The sequence below is a fragment of the Cavia porcellus genome, unplaced genomic scaffold (genome assembly GCF_034190915.1).
Source record: "Cavia porcellus strain 051 isolate PalLab524CR breed Dunkin Hartley unplaced genomic scaffold, mCavPor4.1 scaffold_23, whole genome shotgun sequence".
Taxonomy (NCBI): Eukaryota; Metazoa; Chordata; class Mammalia; order Rodentia; family Caviidae; genus Cavia; species Cavia porcellus.
In genome coordinates, this window is record NW_026947506.1 from 38,198,985 (window position 1) to 38,221,123 (window position 22,139).

A 22,139-nucleotide genomic window follows, 5' to 3' on the forward strand; every position below is an offset into this window, starting at 1 on the left:
ATAAAGTTCTTGTTTTAACAATTCTTCTGCCATGACACACTGAATTTTATTACTACTTTTGTATGTTAAACTCTCTCTAACTCATTTTCATGCAGACTTCTCCACCTCCACCTTCTTATTTCCTGGAAGACATAAAAACTCTGCTGCTCTAAATCTAAATTCTCTATTAAACAGAGAAGTGTACAGATCACATGTATACAGCCTGAAACATTATTAAAATATTAATATCCTCATGTCACCACCACCATCACCACCTCATTTTACCTTCTTGTTAGATTCCAGATGATTTTCTTTTGTCTTTTTTACAAATTTTGTGAAAAATTTCAAAGAATCTCGTGGAAAAATAGAGATACTTAACATCTCATACAGTTGAGTGAGGAATGGAAACATCACTACACAGAAAAGAAAATTCCATCTTTAACAAAAATGCAAATTTTACTTTTTTCAATTATGCTTTCCTGAAACAAAACCCTAAAAGTCACCATTTTCACCAGGAGCTTTTAGTTGTCTGACATGTGTGCTCAGGAAGTCAGTGGGGACTGAGCAAGGGAATGTCACACAGAAGCCCACAACGTAACGATGAGATCAGTGACCCCTTCTTCATTTCAGAGTGACCAAAGGAAGCTTAAATTTCCTAACTTCTTACCCTTTTCTCTAGTGGAATAGAGACTTTTTTGGGGTAAACCAGACCACGATGATCTCGCTAATGATGGTATTCAAGAAATTGCAGTCAGTATAAACTAGTTCGCCATCGAGTAAAGCCAAAAAATCAAGAACACAAAATTGGAAAATTCATTAATCCATACAAATTAATTGACACCCTCTGAAACGAACAACGAGTCAAGGGGCAATTTGGAATTCTGTTGAAATGAGTAAAACTGAAGGCACACAATTCCAAATTTGTGAATGTGCAAAAGCGGTACTCAGAGGAAACTTCACAGCTATAAATTTGTAAAATCTCAAATGAATAATCAAACTTTACAGAAATCACTAAAAATAAAAAGAAGAAACTAAACCTAAAATGAGCAGAAGGATGAAAGTAATAAAGACAAGCTAGAAACTAATAAAATGTAAAATACAGGAATCAATAAAGCAAGAAGCTAGTTCTTATAAAATATCATCAAAATTTGCAAACCTCTACAAAGACTTACCGAGAAAAAAGGATAACTTAAGTTACTAGTACCCAAAATGAAAGAAAAGAAATTACGGCTGACATTTAAAATTCTAAGCATCTTGTGAATGAGATAAAGACATCATGGTACAATGATATGTGAGTATCCATAGTTATAGCAGCACAATTCATAATACCTAAATCTTAGAAAAAGTCTATACGTTCCTCAACAGGTGAATGGACAAAGAAAACATGGTCTTCACACACAGAGGAGTCCATGTGTCGGCCAGGAATGTAGCTCAGCACCACAGCACCTGCTTGGCAAACAAGAGGTTTGATCCCTAGTATCAAAATAAAAAGGTCATGTGTCATGGTTCACTGAATTCTGACAAAGATGCCTGACCCCTGAATAGGTAAAGATAATCTTTTCAAAAATGATACTGGGAGAACTAGATAGTCACTATAAAAGAGTAAAGAGGGACCACTGAATATAAATCCTGACTCAGAATGTATCAAAAATGTAAATATAAGATCTACAGTTATGCAAGTCTTGAAAGAAAGCCAAGGGAGTAAATTTTCATGATCTCAAATACAGATTCTTAGAGAAAGCAAAGCACAAATAAAATTGAAAACTCATCTATTGTACATTATCAGAATTGAAAATTGTAACTTTAATAGACACTACCAGGAAAGTAGGTGAAAAAAGTTGCATGTTGTATATCTAGTAAAGGAACTGTACCCAGAAATTATAAACAAATTTTGGAACATAACAAAAATTATTAAACTTACAAATAATAAAAATAAATATTTTATCACATTTGTCTTAAGATGGTATTGCACAGAATCATTAGCACCAGTGAAACGAAAATCAAATCCATAGTGTTATCCCATTTCAGACACATTGAAATGGATATAATTAAAATCATGAGAAAACCAAGTGTTGGATGGGATGAAGACAAATGGAAAACATTCTGTCAGTTCCTTAATAAGATAAACACAATTACATTGTAACTCAACTGTACCACTCCTTATACACACCCAGAAGCATTGAAAACCAGTATTTAAACATAATCCCTTGAGGAATTGTTCATAAAACAGTATTTATAATAACTAAAATGCAAAAATATCTCAAATATTTATCAACTAACAATGAGTGATAACTTTGTAAGCTTTGATCCTGTGACCCGAAGCACTGTCTCTACGATGATGGTGTGTAATCTATTAACTGTTGATATCTTACTGGTTTTTCTTGAGTTCTGTATTACTTGTACCCTTACACTGTTTTGCTTTGTTTTGTTCTGTTTTTTTCTCTTTTTCCCTTTAAATAAAATTAAAAAAACAATGAATGATAAGCAAAACATATTATGGTGTCCTAAAAAATAAAGTACGTTGGACATATTTCACTTAAAAATATAATGCTAAAGGAAAGATTCCAGTCACAAAAGACCATATATTCTATAGTTCCATATATATGAAGTGCCTAGAAAAGGCAAATTTGCAAAAACGGAGTAAATCAGTGACTGATTGGGGCAAAGAGTGTGGGAATTGAAAGTGCAAAGGTATAATGTTTCTCAGGTAATGAAAATATTCTACAATTGCAATGTTGATGGATGCATATTTCTTTTTTTTAAGAGTACTAAAAACATTGTATTGCCTATTTTAACAGGAAAATTGTTCAATATGTGACTTATGCCCCCAATAAACTATTACAATAAAAAGAGACAGGTAGGAAGTTGAAGAGGGAATAGTCTACATACCTGTTGAGAGAAGAAATGGACTCAAAAAATCAAATCTGAAGAGCTTGTTGGCTTTTGACACAAAGGGATCATGTGGGTTGTTGAGGGAATCAACGTTCACCCCAAATGCTGTTGCAATGATTATATCCATGCCGTAGGCCCCAAAGATTCTGGGTGAAAAAACAGGAGAAACTAAAGTCTGCACCTCTTCTTTTGCAAACTGTTCAGGAAGTGGGACTCAGTCATACACCAGAAAGACGTGGAGAGCCACATTAGGTCAGAAGAACTACACGCTGGACCAGCTGAACGCTCTCTGCTGCCGTCACTCTCACTCATGGGGTTGTTAAAGTGAGCCAGTGATATAATTGCCCTTGTGCTCCGGGTGATGAGAACCTATGTGAGTTAGACTCTGAGCTTGTGGCATTCCATCATGAAGACTCACAGGCAGACATACTGCGGCGGTATGTGTGGAATGTGGAAGATAAATGTGCAACCACCATTTAGCAGGACTCTTCCTAGGGGACTCAAAAGCTGATACTGACCTAGGTCTTGTCTCACCACACAGTGTTCCCTGAGCTGATCCTCTTCAGCACAGCAAACCACAGCAACACCCTGTTCTGAACATCCAGAAAAATCATTCCTCCTACTCAGCATCCCTTACTCAACTTCTTGATAGATCTATTCCACCCACAATACAGGAGTCTGAGGCTGCCCTGGGGCAGAATCATTTTGGTATAATGTAAAAAACAAAAATTATCCTCATTAATAATTATAATATTGAATAATAATTGTATTTAGCTTGTGGTTATACATGCTTGCCATGCCAGTACTTGGTAGACTGAGGGCAGGAGGAGCAGGAGTATAAAGCCATCCTGGACTACACAGTGAGTGCAAGCTCAGCTTGGACTACTTAGCAAGACTTTGTCTTTAAAAACCAGCCAGGTGTGGTGGTTCATGCCTGCAATCCCAGCACTCAGGAGGCTGAGGCAGGAGAATTGCTGTGAGTTCAAGGCAAAACTGAACCACATAATTAAGCCCTGTCTCAAAAAGTATTTTAGAATATAATTATTGTTATTATTACATTGCTGTTGAAAATTGATTCCCAAGATACCAGAGTTAAGTGACCTCATGTCCCCAGTTTTCCCAGTATGCTCTGTAGAGTATCTATATATTTTAAAATGTCAGGTTTACACAATCATTGATATAGTTGTGCTCTCTCTCTCATTTTGCTCTCTCTGTCTCTGTCTCCGTCTCTCTCTCTCTCTCTCTCTCTCTCTCTCTCTCTCTCAGAAAAGGAAGGAGAAATGGTTTAAAGGTTAAATATTTAAAATTTTACTCTACCTAAAAAGTACCATGATGAGGTTTAAGCAGTTTGAAGCTTCACGTGGTAATTCCTGCCCCATCCACTGACTTTCACTGTGTACCAAGTAAATTCTCCTACTATTCCTCAAGCTTTACACTTACAACATTTTAAGGTCATACCTCTTCCTTCAAAAGCATGTATCTTATGCCTTGATAGCCAAAGTGATGAATACCTTTGGTTCCGGTACTCAATGGAGAAAACACTTCGCCCCCCAAATGCCCTGTCTTCTCTTGGAATCCACCCCTTTTTGGATGAACTATTTTAGCTGTAACACCACTTCCTGGTTTAGCACCTGTATTTAATACCTGGCTGCTGAAGTAACTTAACAATGAGAATTTCAGTTTTTTGCAGACAGATATAAATTGAGGAGCAATCTGAGGCATCATGTAGTTTTCTGAGGCAACTACAGGGTATCATGGCAACTTGGACATTAAGTGGGTGCACTTAGTTTTTCAACTAAGAACAGATACTTACTCCTTCAGTTGAACAGGTTTGCCTTTCTCTGCTTCTTGTCTCAGGTTTTTGACCAACACATCTCCATACTGTTTAATGATGGGGAACATCTATGCATAAAACACAACAGCATTTGTAACTAAATCCGTGGATTCAGGCCCAAGAACCATAAGACATTATCAATCATGAAGCAATATTTGACATTTTTATAATTAAGTTTATAATGGGTCTTCCAGGACATAAAGGCAAAAGACCATTCTGACAAAGCCACAACTCAGAGGACTACACCTTGTACAGAGAAGAGGATCTTAGTTTCTAACTGTCCCCAGATCACTGCTAAGTTCTCAATTAAAATCCTCTTAATTTCTTACTTCCTTGAGTTTTCCACTGGTGAAGTTTGGAGACAACTGTGTTCGTATTCTCTTCCATTCCTCATCCTCAGATAGGGAGACAGATTTTTTCATAAATCCCACTGGAACAAGCGACTAAAGCCCCAAGAAAAAGACAATTTATCATTCTTAAGCATAGAGATCATACACTTACAGAAAATCTGTTAAGCACGCAGCACTTGTCTGACATTTGGTGACTATTAGGTGGCAGACACCATGATAGGTGCTCAATAAGTATTTGTCATGACTGCCTTGCCTTCTGTGAGTGTGCTGAGGACATCTAGTCACCTGGTGCAGTTTCAAGCCTTTATATTTCAGTTGCTTTTTAAATACAAATGCCTTTGGTCATGGGAAACTTAAATATAAATACAAATTGTCAGAGAAAACTGTTCTTCCAGATTAAGAGCCTAGAACAGTGGTGGCATGCGTATGGCACACATGTTACAACAAATGTTTATGATGGAAAGCTCTAAAAGACGTCCTTCATCTTCCAAGATTGTGCAGTATAGAAATGGTTGGTGACAGACAGAAAGGAGGCTTGGAAAATTATATAATGCCTCAGACCAATCCTCAATTTATATCCATATGCCGCTAGGGTAATGTAGAAAAATAGGGATATCTTACTATGATGATTTTTAAAATTATAAATATGAAATATTAAGAACAATGCACAATTCTTTATTCAGGAATGCAATGAAAGAGAAATGTAATTTTATTTCCTAGTTATTTTTGTCATTGCTAAGACAAAACCTGAACTTTAATGATGAAAGGTTTATTTTGGCTCACAGTTTGTAGAGGCTACAGTTCATAGGTGGCTGGTTTCAAGGCAAAGTGGCGTGGCAGGGAGAGTAACAGAGGAATAACAGATCATGGCACACATAAGGCAAGAGGCAGCAAAGCAATGAAGTAGCAAGCAGAAAGCAACAACAACAGGTCTCTTTCTATGCTGTACGTGCTATTCAGGCATTGCTCACAAGCAGGGTAGGCCTCCCCATTTCCACACCCAGAACTATGTGAAACCTATCAGTGGGAGCCTTTAGTAATCATAAACCCTTAGTCCCACTATCATACAACTCATTTCCATACTCTAGATCCAGCCATCTCTAAAACACTCACTTATGACTACATGAGGCTTTGAGGGGACATTAGACAGAAGCCATAATTTCCCTGCTTGGAACTATTTTCCAACTACCTTAACTCCATTTTGTTCTAAAATGGAATCTTTGGTATTCCTTTATTGTTAAAACTCAAAAAATTGGGGAAAGGGGAAGCTTTTTCTCTACTTGAAAATAGAAGGTACAGAAAATTCTTCGGATAATCTCACTCTGCATGGTGAAAGATGCAGGGTTCCTTAAGAGTAGGAACAATTTTTTAAAATCTAGTCTCAATACTCTCACTCAGTGTCATGCTGGAAGTCCTAGGGCGAACACCAAGAAAAAATAAAAGAGCTTCAGACTACAAACAGAAAGATAGACGTGTCCATATCTTCAGGTGAGATAATAGTCAAGGCAGATCTCAAAGATTGCACACAAAAAAACAACTTCTATAACTAATAAGTTAGTTCTGCAATATTGTAGGGTTTGAGGTCAACAAAAATTAAGTAAGAGTTGTATGTAACAACAGTAATATGTGGAAACAATAAGAAAGCAATACCATTGACAAATGCTGCAAAGAAAATGAAACCTCAGGTATAAGTTTTAAGAAATTTATATAGTGTCTCCATGCTGAAGACTATAAAAAATTGATGATAAGAATCAAAGAAAACCCAAAGAAGTAGAGAGGCACAGTGTGTTCATGGACTGGAAGCCTCAATTTTATAAAAATAAAGATTTCCCCTCCATATTTATCTAGAATTTTAATTCCATTATATCAAAGTACAAAAAGACTTTACAGACATAGACAAGACTTCTGAATTTGCATGGAAAGTCAAAGGCAAAAGCCAGAGCAAAAGGAGAAGCAACAATCTGCTTCTCCTCCCTTACCTTTTACACAGGTTACCCCAACATTTCAGGGCAGATGTCACACTCACAAAGTCTCTGTGCTCTCTTCTCATACAGGATGAGGATATTTATGAAGTAAAGATTCTGTCTACCTGCTGAGTCTCTTAGTAAAGCTTCTAAACTTCTCAAGTTGACACAATGTATCAACCACAACAATAATTAATTCAAAAAATCATAGGCTGAAAGTCAAAGAATGGAAAACAATACTTCATGCAAAATAAACTCAGAAAAAAATCAGGGGTAGCTAGTCTACTTGCAGAAAAAGTGAATTTCAAACCAAGACTAATTAAGAGAGACCAGGAAAATCACTACATTCTTGTAAAGGAAACAAAGAGGAAGAGAGAACAGTGATAAATATATATGCACCAAATGCTAGTGTATCTAATTATGAAAAGAAATATTAAAAGACATGAAAAATCAAATTAGCACTAATGCAGTTGTAATGGAGGATGTCATTGCCTCACTGTCACAAGTAAACAGGTCAACTAAACCAAAAAATACACATAGAAATATCACTACTGAACCAAACTTTTGAATAAATGGAATTAGCTGATATTTGCAATGTTCCTTCCAGCATCAAAATACATATTCTTTACAGTTGCACACAGGATGTTCTCCAAAACACACCACATACTAACTCTTAGAAAATGCCTAAGTAAATGCAAAGTAGTTAAAATTATCCTATGCATGTTATCAGGATATGGTACAATGAAATTGGAAATCAATGACAAAAGAAACTACAAAAATTTCAAAAATATATCAAAATTAAGTAACATCATGTTGAGCAACCAATGAATCACAGATGAAATTAAAGAAAAATTAGACACATTTTTGTAATTACATGATAATGTTAATACAATGTACTAAAAACTTAGGGAACATGATGAAAGATGTCCAGTGCTTGTGGGAAATTTCTAACAATGACTTTCCATATCAGAAGAACAGAGAGCTCAAATAAATAAACTATTTGAATCTGAAACTTCTACAAAAAGAAGTCAAGCCCAAAGCTCATGTGAAAGAGGAAATTGTAAAGATTACAGCAGACATTAATGAAATAGAACCTGAAAAAAGCATACAAAGAATCAATGAATCAGAGTTGTTTCTGTGAAAGATTAATCCAATTGAAAAACTCTCAGCCAACCTAAAAAAATGGAAAGAAACAAATCTATGAAATTAGGAAGGCAATGGGCAAAATCACAACAGATTCTGCAGAAGTACAGATCAGCACTACTTATTTTAAGAACCTGTATTCTAAGGAACTGTAAAACAGAAGAAATGTATGGAATTCTAGGCACATATGAACTGCCACTCTGAATCAAGAAGATATATTATATGTATATCTAAATAAAACAATATAAAATTTACTAAAATTTAACACAGAATTAAAAACCAAGCAACAAAAAATATCCCACGTCCTTACAGCTTTACTCTATTCTACAAAAATAGAGTAAATGAATTCTACAAGAAATTTAGAGAACAACTAGTGCCACTACTCCTCAAAGTCTTTAATGAAGTTGAAAGGCAAACAGTACTCTAAAATTCATTCCTGGAAGCAAGCATGATCCTAATACCAAAACCAGAGAAGGACCCAACCAAAAAGAAAACTACAGGCAAATTTCCTTAAGGAAAATAAGTGCAAAAGTCCTCAATGAATTACTTACAAGTAGAGTGTAGCAAATAATCAAGAAGACTATACACCATGACTAAGTTAAGATCCATTCCAGGGATGTAGGGATGCTTCTGTCTACCTAAATCAATGAATGATCATCTCAATAAATGCATAAAAAGCATTTGACAAAATCCTTCACCCATCAATGATTTTTAAGACTCTACTGAAAGTTAGAATAAATGATCTTTATTTCAATCTGATAAATGCCAACAGCCAACATCATACTAAATGGACAAGTGTCAGGGATATAGTACAGTGGCACAGGGCCTGCCTGTCAAGTGTGAGGTCCTGAGTTTGATTCCTGATACAAAAAAAATACATGGACAAAAATTGAAAACTTTCACTATAAAATTAATAAAAAGGCAAAAATATCCACTATCACCACTGCTATTCAATTCTAGAAACATTAGTCAGAGTGGTTAGACAAAAGAAAAAAATAAAAGGAAAAATGATAGAAAAAAAGTGGCTAAATTGTCATTATTTGCAGATGACATGATATTCTACACAGAAAAACCCAAAAACTCCATCAAAAGACTTCTAGATTTAATAACCAGGTTCAGTAGTACAACTGGACACAAAGTCAGCACTCAAAAATAAAAAGCATTCCTGTACACAAATAACAAACCCACTGAGGGGGAAATTAGGGAAATGAGATATTTCACAATAGAATCCAAGAAATGAAATACCTGGAAAAAATCTAATGGAGGTAGAACATCTCTACATTGAAAACTACAGTTCTATGAAAAAGGAGATTGAAAGCATATCAGAAAATGGGAATATGTCCCTTGCTTTTAGGTAGTAAAAACCAATAAGGTGAAAATGGCCATAATTTTAGTACTGGTATATAAATTTAATGCAATTCTGATCAAAATTCCATAGTGTATCTCACAGAATTAGAGAAAGGAATCCTAAAATTCATATGGAACAAGAAGGGATCCAGCATAGTAAAAGCAATTTTGGGCAACAAAATCAAGGAAGGAGGCATCACAATTCCTACTTAAATCATACTACAAAGCTACTGTGATAAAAAAAATCACAGTACTGGCAAAACAGGAAATTAAATAAATAAAATAAAATAACAGACCTTAGGATCAATGGCATAGATTAGAAGATGCAGAATTCACTCCAAACATACTTAGCCACCTTATCTTTGACAAAGGAGCCAACTACCTTTACTGGAAGAATTATATTATCCTTAATAAATGCTGCCTAGAAAACTGATTTCCATGTGCCAAACATTAAAATTAGGCCCGTATTTTTCACCATGCATTATACTAAAGCCAAAATGGATAAAAGATCTGAATATTTAAGCAGAAACCCTAAATCTGAGAATATGTAAAATTCTTTCAGACACTAGTACAGGAAAAGACTTTACGAACAAAGTTCCAATCCTACAGAAAATACACAAAGATTCAATAACTGGAATGCCATCACATTAAAAGGTCTTGCACAGAAAAAAATCTACTAACAGAGGAAAGAGACAACCCACAGCGTGAGGAAAATTTTTTCCAGCTGTTCCTCAGGCAAACTACTGATATCTGGGATATATTAAAGCCAAAACATCAGACTCCCCACCAAAAAAATATTTAAAGACCCAATCCAAAATTTGGCATCTGAAATGAATAGATACTTCTCAGATGAAGAATTATAAGTGGCAAATAAATATATGAAAAATTTTCAACATCCTGGTCATTTGAGAAATACAATTTAAAACAATCCTTAGATTCCAACTCACTGCCAAAAGAATAGCTAATACCAAGAATTTAACCAATAACAACTCCTGGCAGGGCTGTGGTGAAAAAAGAACTGTTGGTGGGTTATAGATTGCTGCAACCATTGGGAAAATCAGTGTGGAGAGCCTCAAAATCTAAAACTAGAGGTTCCATTTGACCCAGTTATTGCCATTCTTGGTATCATCCTGAAAGAATTAAAAGCAGCATACCAGTGATATATGGAGACTCATGTTTATAGTGACAGTTGATAATAACAAAGACTTGGAAACAGCCCAAATGCCCATTAGCTGAAGAATGGATAAAGAAAATGTAGGGATTATTTAAACAATGTAGTACTATTCGGCCACAAAGAAGGACAAGCTTGAGACATTTCTAGGTAAATGGGTGTGCTTTGAGACCATACTCTTAAGTAAAATACACTGGACACATTGTTTCTTTAGTGTGAGAACCAAAAGTGTAAATATGGATCAATATATTTAATGAGCATTTGGAAATGAGAAGAAAATGTTCAAATCAGAAGAAGAAGAAGGGACAAGGGACGGGAAAAGTAGAGATCAGAAACTAAAAGAGTGGGAGGAATTGAAGGAAGGGGAGGGGAGGGAAAAAGAAGCAGCCAGATATATCATGTACAGGTACAAATTCCCTACAATGAATGTTATCACTAGGTATATCTAAAGTTTACCAATAAAATAAGAAACAAAAACAAAAAGAAAGACTGAAACAAAGAAATCGAAAAAGCCTAACTGAGCTTTGACCATATGTGCTTCAGCGGAGGGAAGATGGTCTCCCCAAAAATGGCACTGGAACAGCTCGATAGCCATAGGCAAAGAATAGTCTCACATTAACCTCATACATTTTTTAAAACATAAAAAAGATTATAGATTTAAAAGTAAAGCATAAAACTGTACAACTTCAAGTCCCATATTGAACTCAACTTGGAAGAGGTGAGTCCAGTCTTAAAGGAACCAGTTGAGTAAACTGTTTATTGGTGCTCAGAGCATTCAAAATACAGGTGATAGTTTGAGAGAGCATTTTGAGCAATGAGGCACTCTCACAGGTTATGTAATAATTAAAGATCCCCAAATACAGTGCTCCCGGGGTTTTGGTTTTATGATTTGTGCTTATGTTGAATTGGATGCAACAATATGCGCTTGACCACACCAAGTTAATGAGTGTGTAGTGACCAAAGAGACCTATTTCTAGAGAGAATTTTGTAAAACCTGGTGCTCATCTAACAGTGAAGAAAATTTTTGTCTCTATTAAAGATTCAGAAGGGTATAATTTGAGAGACTACTTTGAAAAGTATGAGAAGATTGAAACCATAGAAGTTATAGAAGACAGGGAGAGCGGGAAAAAGAGAGGATTTGCTCATGTCACTTTTGAGGATCATGATACAGTTGATAAAATTGTTGTTCAAAAATACCACACTACTAATGAGCATAACTTTGAAGTGAAAAGGCCTCTTGCTAAACGAGAGATGCGGTCTGCAGATCACAAAGAGGTCATGAAGGAAGATCTAGCAACTTCATGGGTTGTCGAGAAAACTTTGGAGGTGGTGGAGGAAATTTTGGCTGTGGTTGAAACTCCAGTGGAAGACGAGGCTACAGTAATGGAGGACGTGGCAGCAGAGGTAGTTATAGAGGTCATGGTGGATATAATGGATTTGGAGATGATGGTGGAAGCTATGGTGGTGGGCCTGGCTACAGTAGTAGAGGAGGGCATGGTGGTGGTAGACCTGGATATGAAAAGTAAGGTAGTGGGTATGGTGATGGTGGTAGAGGATACGACGGTTACAGTGAAGGTGGTAACTATAGTGGTGACAGGAACTATAATGATTTTGGAAATTACAGTGGACACCAGCAGTCAAATTACAGACCCATTAAGGGGAGCAGTTTTGGTGGCAGAAGCTCTGGCAGTCCCAATGGAAGTGGTGATGGATCTTGTGGTGTAACTCGAAGGTATGGTAGCAGAACATTTTAAAGAAACAACAGAAAAAGGCTTTAGTTCTTAGCAGGAAAGAGAGTGAGAAGTTATCAGGAAAGCTTCAGGTTACTTTGAGACATTTGCATTAGACAAACTGTAAAATTCTACCACAGGAGGAACAATAATGCATAATCAGAAAAGTTACTGCAGCTTAAACAAGAAACTCTTCTGGTTGAGGACTATCATGGTCACATTTTGCAAAAAGTGCAGCTGTTAATTAACGTAATATAGTGTCAATTAAATGTACATTCCTGAGGTCTTTTACCTGTTGTAGCTTACTCTTTTTATTTCTTTTCATTACATCAGGTATATGTCCCTGTAAATTGTGGTAAATTTTTTACTTAAAAAAAAAAACTGTAAGCCAGGCGTGGTGGCACATGCCTATAATCCTAGCAACTCAAGAGGGTGAGGCAGGAGGATTAAGTTTGAGACCAGCCTGGGCTACAAAATGAGCTCAATGCCAGCCTGAATTGCATAGGGGAACCCTGTCTCAAAAAGACAAAAAAATCCCAGGTCTTTCCAGAAGCCTGGCAAACACACACACACACACACACACACACACACACACACACACACACACACAAACTATACAACTTTTACCAAATACACACACAGAGACATCCATACACTCGCACACACAATAGATAAATCATTAAGCATTATCAGACTTGATAACAAAAGCAAAATCTTTTTTAAAAATCAGACAAGCTGGGCATAATGGCACATCTGTAATCACAACCCTCGGAAGATCGCTGTGAGTTTGAGGGCAGCCTGTACTACATAGCGAGATCCTGTCCCATAAAAGAAGAAGAAGAAAAATAATGAGAAGGAAAAGGATATGTGGAAAGAGAAAGTGAAGGAGAGGAAGAAAGAGAAGGAGAAGAAACAGCAAGCTATGCATCAGGACTATACAGGAGTAGCATACTTGGGGGAAAGAATACTTATGTATCTTGACTGTCCTGATTGTTATCAAATATGATCATGTGATACATTTACACAAATACATACACGCTAGCAAATGAATTCATACAAAATCAAGGTAATGCAATAAAACTTGGATTGTATCAATGTTAATCTCCAATTACTTATTACATGAATATGTTCTGTTTATACTTATGCAACATATAACCTTTAACAAAAGCATCATGGACCTCCCCATATATCACTTTTTCAACTTCCTGTGAATTTATGCTTCAAAAAAATTTTTGATTGTGTATTTTTGAGACAGGGTCTTTCTATGTAGCTTCAGGGTAAATTTGAAATCACTAGACAGCCTAAACTGACCTTGAACTCACATCAATGTTCTTCCTCAGTCTCTTGAGTGCATGCGCCACTACACCCACAACAAATTAAGAATTTAATAAATAACAAATGAAAGTTTACATTTAACATTTACTTTGTTTGTTTTGATACAGAAATTGAACTGAGGACCTTTTATTTGCCAGGCAAGCCCTGCGCTGCTGAGCTACATCCCCAGCCCAACATATAAATTTTTAAATAGATGCCTACCCGCCGGTTTGTGAACACAGAATAACATTCTTTAACTAGAACTGCTTTGATCATGTCTGGTTCTGTGATGGCCAACACAGGCTGTGGACCATCATACAACCTGTATTGAGAAAACAGAGATAATTAAATGTAACAAACCAGATTCTACATTTGAAACTTTGCCAGGAATCTAGATCTTTGACCCTGGCATTTTATAATCTACACCGCTAACAGTCAAATGCATAGCAACATTAGCTATAATTCAAGTTGGGGATTCTGACCATAGAAGCCACTAGAACTTTCACAAAATGTAAGGTTATGTTGTCCAAGCAAGGAAGAAACAAAAGATGAAATACCATTTCAAAGAGATCATAACTAGAAAGAAAACTGGAATTGTTCTCCCTACATCTAGGTGATGTGAGCATGAGTATTGCTTATACCATCCTCTGAAATGCTTTGCATGTTTAAAATATTTCAATATCATTGCTGGGATGCAGCTCAGTGGTGGTCTGCTTTCCTACTATATATAAAACTGTTAGTATAACCCCCAATGCCACAAAAATTAAAATTTAAAATGAAATAAAATATTTCTATATCAAAAAATATATTGCATCGATGACAAAGTCAAATTATCATGTGCTGAAGAGTATTTAATATTGTAAGGGGAAACTGGGGTCAGAACAATGGAGACCAAGTACTCTGTCCTTGCCATTGGATTACGTTGTATCTGTGGCACATGTCAAGTTCGTAGACTATTGGGGCCAGCAATGTGGTTCCTAAGGACTCAGGAAATTAAGAGGTAGGAAACGCAAAGCTTTCTCCCACCTGCTTGTGGCACAAAGCCCAGTATTACGTCCCTCACACTGGTCTCCAAGCCTTCAGCAGCTGTGAAAGGGAACAGCTGCTGCAGGTGGCTCAGAGAGCCTTATGAAACCACCATGAATGTAGTCCCCAGGAAAACAGTAGTTTTAAACACGTGCTACATTACTTTGTCAAAGGAGGAAAAAAGTCTTGACTTGAAATCAAAAGTAAATAAAAACACCTCCACACTTGCTGGAGAAGTTTAAAGCACTGAGCATAAATTATTTCCAAATTTTTTTATCTATATTTTTCAGGTCATATTTCAAAAGTACATATTAAGTTTAAAATTGATGTGAAGTTGGAGCATTTAACTAAAAGGGAATTTATGTTATATGATCATACATTTATGAGCACATAGCAGAAGGGTCCGAATTACTACCTTTTATGCATCTAAAGAGAACCTAAGAAAGGGAAAATGGAGAAGAGGAGAAAGGTCATACACTGCACAGAAAATAAAGATAAGAGTCTCTGAGCCATCAAAGCATGGAGAAAAGTCATAATATGCAACATTCTCAACTTAATCCAACTGTGGACCTTGACACCTAGTGACCTAGGGGACTCTTGAGAGGACAAACCTCCAAAAGCTTCATAGTATACAAACTGCGTATTCCAAGTGCTATGAGATGACACTGTCCTCACGTAGTGAGTATTCATTTTTACAAGTCTGCCCTTTGGAAGTTTCTGAAATACTCACCCCCACATATTTCCATACTTTTTACGGCACTCTATGTCAAAACTCCACATACCCTGAGAAGAGAAAAATATCCATTATTAGTCTAACCTTACTGGCCATATGTTTAATTGGAACAGATATTATTCAAACCCCATGCAATCAAGCTTACTGTCACTCACTGGAGGTAAAAAGAAGTTGATATTCATAGACATCTGAGATAAAATACTGGGAACTTTAAAGTCATTCTTGACTTTCGTAAGAATTGAACTTATTGAAATAATTCTCCCAGACTATAAACACTAAGGACCTATTTGTCTTTCCACAGCACTTTTGTTTGTGTATATGTTGTCTCTAAAATCCTGAAAAGCTCTGCATTATTCCCTTTGTGATCCCATGAATCAAACTAGACTGAGGAAAATTGAGTGAGTCTCCATGGCTGGTACATTATTTCTTTATTTCATCACCTTTCTCTGATCTCACAAGCACTCTTCATATTCTGGTCAAATTAGGAAGTTGAAGGCACCAGGGACCAACTTTAGTCTAGGTAGTTCATGGAATTCAGGGGATGTTGAGTGAAAAAATGATCAATTAGGGAGTCACAAAGTAATCGTCCTTTCAACACTCCAGTTCAACGTGGAAAGATGGAGAAGTGTCACCTCTATACATAGGCACAGCAAGTAAAATACTGAGCTATATACGAAAGAGCACATCTGACAGGTGAAGGGGAAATTATTGCTCTTTCAGTGAGGAGACAAAGTATGAATCTTGAAGCTGTTATTAGAAAATGAAACCTCATATTTCCAGAAAAACTGAAAACATCATACCACAGTGATATATGTGCACCCATGTTTATAGCAGCACAGTTAGCCAGATCTTGGAAAGAACCTAAATGGCCATCAGCAGAGGAAAGGATAAAAAAAGTTGTGGTATTTTTATACAATGGAGTACTATTCAGCTATAAAGAATGATCATATTGAGATATTTATAAATAAATAAAGGCAACTTGAGACCATACTCATAAGTGAAATAAATCAAACTCACATGTATAAATATTGTATAGTCTCCCTAATCTAAGAAATGGTAAGAGTACATAAGATTTTATGGTAATCATGATTCCCCATTACATTTCTTTGAAGCCTCATAATGATTTTATTTATTAGTTGGAATGGTTTTATTCCGTTTTGTTTGATTTCATTATGTGTGATAGTATGAACAGATACTTTGAAGCAAACAAGTCATTATGGCAGCCATTTCTGATTTAATATCATCTTGCTTTGAAGTCCTACCATGCTTTTGTTCTTCTTTTTCCATTGTTTCTATCATGTTGTGTCCTATTGGATTTTAATATGTGTAATAATATAAACAAATTTTTATGGAAATGAGATATTTGATTAGCCATTTTTCATTTTCTGTTATTTGGTTTTGAATGTCCTGTAATACTTTCATTCTCTTGAATGGTTTTATACTATTTTGTTATGTTTGATATTAATGTGTGGGAAGGTATGCTCAAGTATTTCAAAGAAAAGAGAGTTTATGATAGTGACTGTTAATATCCAGTTGTCTTGTTGTGAAGTGCTGTATTGCTTACATTGTTCTGCTCTGATTTGCTTTGTTCTGTCCTCTTTTGTTTTATTCTCTTTAAAATAAAAAATAAAAAAATAAAAGAAAATGAAGCCCCCAGTTACAAATGTTAGAATGAGATAACCCTGGAATCACGAGGAAAAATTTTTATCAGAAAACTGACTTAATTTTAGTGCTGGTCTTCAAGATGAGCTCATGAATATCCATCCAGGTGGCAGATCCTGAACTAACATTCAATCCAGGTTTGTCACAAGACTCATACAAAATTCACATTACATATTACATTATATTAAAATAAGTGAATTTTTAATGTATTCTGAAGACATCTTTTCTCTATTGATTTTGTATAAATGATTCTGTCTTTGTTTAGAAAAATAAAATTCAGCATGTAGTTCAATAAAACAATTGACAGACAATCCTATTCTGTTTCAGGGATGATCATACTCACTGCTCATATTCACCCATTTGGTGCAAACTTTGAAAAAAAATACAGCAGAATGCTCTCATCTTGTCTTTTAATTCCTAAAAAGATATCATACTTATCAAAACCTGGGATATTCCTATGGAAATAACTACATAGAACTGAGCAGTTCTTGAAAAACCTAGAGAACGCGTGAATATCTCAATAAAGAACACCTGGACCACCTAACAAGATAAACATTGAGAGATGTCTAGCAGGAAGAGGAAAAGCTTCTCACGAACTCTAGAATGAACAGGAAAGATTGAAGCCTAAATGTCCACAGGTGGATGAGATGCTTCTAGGGAATCCCCTCTTGATTTTCTCCCAAAACTAACAAAGATATCTGTCCTTCCCTACATCTCTATTATGCAAAACAGAATGTTCTTTTGATGCTCACATCGTCTGAACCTCATGTCCTGAGCATCAAATGTTGACATCCCAGAGATCTGTACTGTGTTGCTGAGGCAAGACTGCAGCTCTACACAGTTAACAGAGCCCCAACGAAAATGAGACCTCGCTCTGGGTAGGACTCACATAGTTTGTGAACGCTGAAAGTTTCAGAACTTCACCACAAGGAATAGCACTTTTACTGATGCAATAAGGCTAGTGTTTGCCAAAAAGGGATATCAAACAGCACTCACCTTCCTGTAGGACAAAACATTTCCAAACAGAGGTAGAGGTTTAGGCCCAGGAATTCCAAGCTTCTTAAAAAATCCATGGGAATAGGTCGCATATCTGTAGTGAAAAAGAAAGCAAGGTCATAGGAATTGTGACTTTACACACATTGAAGTTCACCATTCACTGACTCAGAAAGTGAAATAGTCAAGCTAGGGATGGTAACCTGTAGGCTATAAATAACAGCAAAAACACCAACAGCAATAAGTGCACTCACTCAACAACTCCTTTCCTGTCTTCACTGACACTCTTCCTAAAATTCACAATGATTAGCTAAAATCAGTTGAACTCATTATTCTGCCAATCCTACTTGATAAACATCTCCAATATTTAAGGCTCCTAAGAGATTCAGGCTGGAATTTTTCCAGGGTACTTCATTTGCTTATGTCAGTATGGGAAACTGATTCCTCTATGAAGTGTGAGGATGCTCATTCTGGTAGGAAGGGTGGGGAGTTTCTTCAGCTGCAGGGATAAAACTTTGTGCAAGTGTATCTCTGTTCAATGAGTCAGAGCCATGGAGCTCCTCTGGTAACATTCTTCCTACAGTTTGTTCAGAGGTTATCATGTTTACCCTTCCCTCTGAGCCATGTCTCTGTTTTACACAATCTGGTCCTTCTTAAGTTTGCTTACCCAGAAATTTCTGGGATCAGTCAATTTATTTTTAAAGTCTCAAATGCTCCTTAAATGACATTGTGAAGAAGAATTAATCAATACAGAATCCATGTCTGAGATTTTCTTCTCCTCACGCAATTTGGGCCTTCAGCTGGTGAGGTCCACCTGGTAAGCACATGTCAGCCTTGCTAATATTTAGCAAGACTATCAGTCACAAAGCAGTTAAGTTCTTATCTCTATATGTTGACTGTGTACCAAAATAATCTATTATGACTGGTGTTCCCAGGGGAGGCTTGCCTTCAATTCGTCTAAGTTATGTTACCTGTGGACTTCCACACCTAGGAGTAATAGGTCCTGCAGATCTTCCCTGAATGACAGGTGGAAGGCTTCAGAAAGAAAAGAAGCTAAGGAAAGAGACCACTGGTAAGCATTTTAAGCTTACAGATGCTAGTCCTAAAATCTAAACCCCATGCCAACAAATTAGAAAAATATAGCTAAAAATGTGGTGTGTATACATAATCAATAAGACTCCCAAGGACCTGAAATACAGATAAGTGAGGCATATAGAACTCCGACTAGCCATTACCAGAATAAATCTACACCCAGACATATAATAATCAAGATCCCAGAAATTCCTTACCATAATAGAATATTAAAAGTTGTTATAGAAGAGAAACCGATGAACTATAAAGGAAAATCTATCAGAATCATGGCAGACTTCTCAACACAAGTCATGAAGTCTAGAAGAGCTTGGAGTGAAGTGTTTTAAGTCCTGATAGAAAACAACTTCAACCCAGATGAATGTACCCTGCAAAACTATCTTTCACAATTAACAGAGAAATAACATACTTCCATGATAAAGAACAACTGAAGGAATTCATGACCACCAAACCAACCCTAAAAAAGTGCTAATGGATATATTAGAGAGAGAAAGACAGTGACTTTTCCAGGATCAGCAGCACAGGGTTATTGTCAAGACAGGATAGGAAACTGAATGGAGGGGAAAAGTGAGGGGCCAACGGCAGGAGGATAGCATAGCAGAGATGAACCAGAGCATGTCAGTTGTAAACATCAATGTACATGGCCTCTACACATTGATAAAAAGAAACATGGACCAAATGGGTCAGGAGATTTATACAATAAACACAATTGACTTGAAAGCAAATTTATGGGCTGAGGTCAGAGAAGACAACGGTCCATGTGGTGAGGATCTGAAACAAAGCAGGAGCAATGTGCCTGTCTATTGCAGAATGGACAGGAAAAAATGACATCTTTATACAATGGAAAGCTATTTATCTATAAAGAAGGATAATCTCGAGGATTTTGCAGGTAAATGAATGCAACTTGAGATCATGCTCATGAGTGAAGTGTGTTGGACTCATGTGGGTGAACATTTTGTTGTCTCCCTGGTATAAGTAATAGAAGGAGATAGTGGAGTCCAAAATGTACAACAGAAGCTGTAAAAATGAAAAAGGAGGAAATGTCTTAGAAGGGAAGGTGGCAGCCATTGTTAGTTTATTATCATTTTCATTATTTGGTTCCGTTTGGTTTTATTCTGTTTGGTTTTTTTATGTCCGATAGGATGGGCAGATATTTTGAAGATAAGATAGATTATGGTATCCATTCTTGATTTCCTATTACCTCATCTTAAAGTCCTGTATCACTTTCATTGTTTTGTTTTGATGATTTTATTTTATTCTGTTTTGTTTGATTTTATTATGTCTGATGGTATGGGCAGCTATTTTGAAGATAATAAGAGGCATTATGGTAGCCATTGTTGTTTTCCTATTATCTTAAAGTCCTGTATTGCTTTCGTGTTTGATTTTGACTAGCTTTATTCTATTTCATTTTGTTTGGTTTTATTCTCTTTAAAATTAAAAAAATTAACTTTGCATGTGCTTTCAGCTACAAGAGAGGGCACCTTCCAAATAACAGCGACCTTCTTATTGACTAAGTGCATTATGCAACATAAATTAAGAAACAATAATATGTTCTAGGCAGTTTGATAGTTTTCTCTTATCTAAGTTGAGGCTTTAAACAATATATGGTACAATATTCTGTAAAATTCCAATGCGTAGTGTAAAATCCATAACAATCTCCCATGAAAAGCTCTGGTTTTGAGGGACTCATCAGGGACACCTTAGAACAGTCCTGGTAGGGGTTAGGATTATTCTCCAAGATCCAAATGTGCTCTGCTCTAAAAATTCATCATTTAGGGGTAAATAAATCCACACAGTATTGGGTAGAGGAATCGAGTTTTAGGAGGGATGATATTGTCAGAAAGAAGTCACAGAAAAGAAGGAAGCATGGAGTTAGCCCTCCCATGAAATCTGGGGTACACTGAGGAACCTTGCATGAAACACATTGGGGGATAGGAGGGAGACAGAAAACATCCTTGTCCTTAAGCTGCAAGCCTCTCTCACATCTCTTCCAACAGAAAGAACATAGAGTGCATGAATAAGAGACACATTCAAAGCCCATACAGCTACCCTAGATTCCGCAGATTGGAAAGAAGTTGAAGTTCCTACTGCATATAATATACAATTGTTCATAATGTGCTTGCTGAATTCTAGTACATTAGTCTAAATTCAAATGTCAGTCATACCATCCGCAGGAGTGATAAAACCATATCAACAATCTTTCTAGCCAGAGGACTCGGGAGTTATAACACAGGAGAGTAGAATGCTTAAGGTACCTTTATAAGGTCAATAAGAACCTCATATTTTTGTAACAACTTCCCTTCCATTATCTTTTTTGATCAGAAAAAGAAGTCCAAACTCAAAGGTATAGAGATGAGGAGCCTGAAAAGTTACTCACTGATACAGAAGCACCAGGCTAAGGGCCAGGAGAACCCAAGTTTCCAAGGAAAAGCTGGGGATCAGGTCCATTTCCTCGTGCGATTATCTCTGAGTTTCTCCCCCAGCTGAATTTAGGGTTGTGCCTGCAGAGATTCGCTTGGATTCCCAGCAGGGATTCAGTGAGGACTGCATGTTTATATGCTGGAAAAGGAGGTGTGAGCAGGGCAGCAGCCAGTAGAAAGGCTAGATGTAAATCACTTGGAGTTAGGAGGAGAAAAGTGCCCTCTCCAGCTTGGTAACTGGCAAAGAATTATGCACATTCTGACTCTGCCTTACACTGAGCTCATATTTAATGGAAAATCAATACAATTCAATCAATGTTATCTGGAATCCCAGTGGTTATTTACTCTCAGGAATGTAAGCCATCAGCATTAAATTTTCTCCAACCTCCCCTAGTCTTCATGGGTACTCTGATTCCAAAGATCACAAAAACCATTCAAACAAGATATTTCTACAGATTTTGACATATCCATATGTAATGTAGTTTTACCTAG

At 36.4% G+C, this 22,139-nt stretch overlaps 1 protein-coding gene and 1 pseudogene across 2 annotated transcripts in view; one reads left to right on the forward strand and one right to left on the reverse strand.

Annotated features, from left to right (window-relative positions):
• Cyp3a15 (cytochrome P450) overlaps positions 1-21,744 on the reverse strand; it is a 56,170-nt gene extending 34,426 nt beyond the window's left edge. The window contains 8 exon segments of one of the 2 annotated variants that reach the window (NM_001173117.1): positions 265-392; positions 2,869-3,017; positions 4,685-4,773; positions 5,035-5,148; positions 13,947-14,046; positions 15,481-15,533; positions 18,142-18,235; positions 21,605-21,741. In NM_001173117.1, the coding sequence (NP_001166588.1) occupies positions 265-392; positions 2,869-3,017; positions 4,685-4,773; positions 5,035-5,148; positions 13,947-14,046; positions 15,481-15,533; positions 18,142-18,235; positions 21,605-21,675 (798 nt within the window). In that variant the 5' untranslated portion in view covers positions 21,676-21,741. 2 annotated transcript variants of the gene reach the window in all.
• Positions 6,458-12,434, forward strand: LOC134472243 (heterogeneous nuclear ribonucleoprotein A3-like; annotated as a pseudogene).
• Positions 21,745-22,139: the final 395 nt, after the last annotated feature.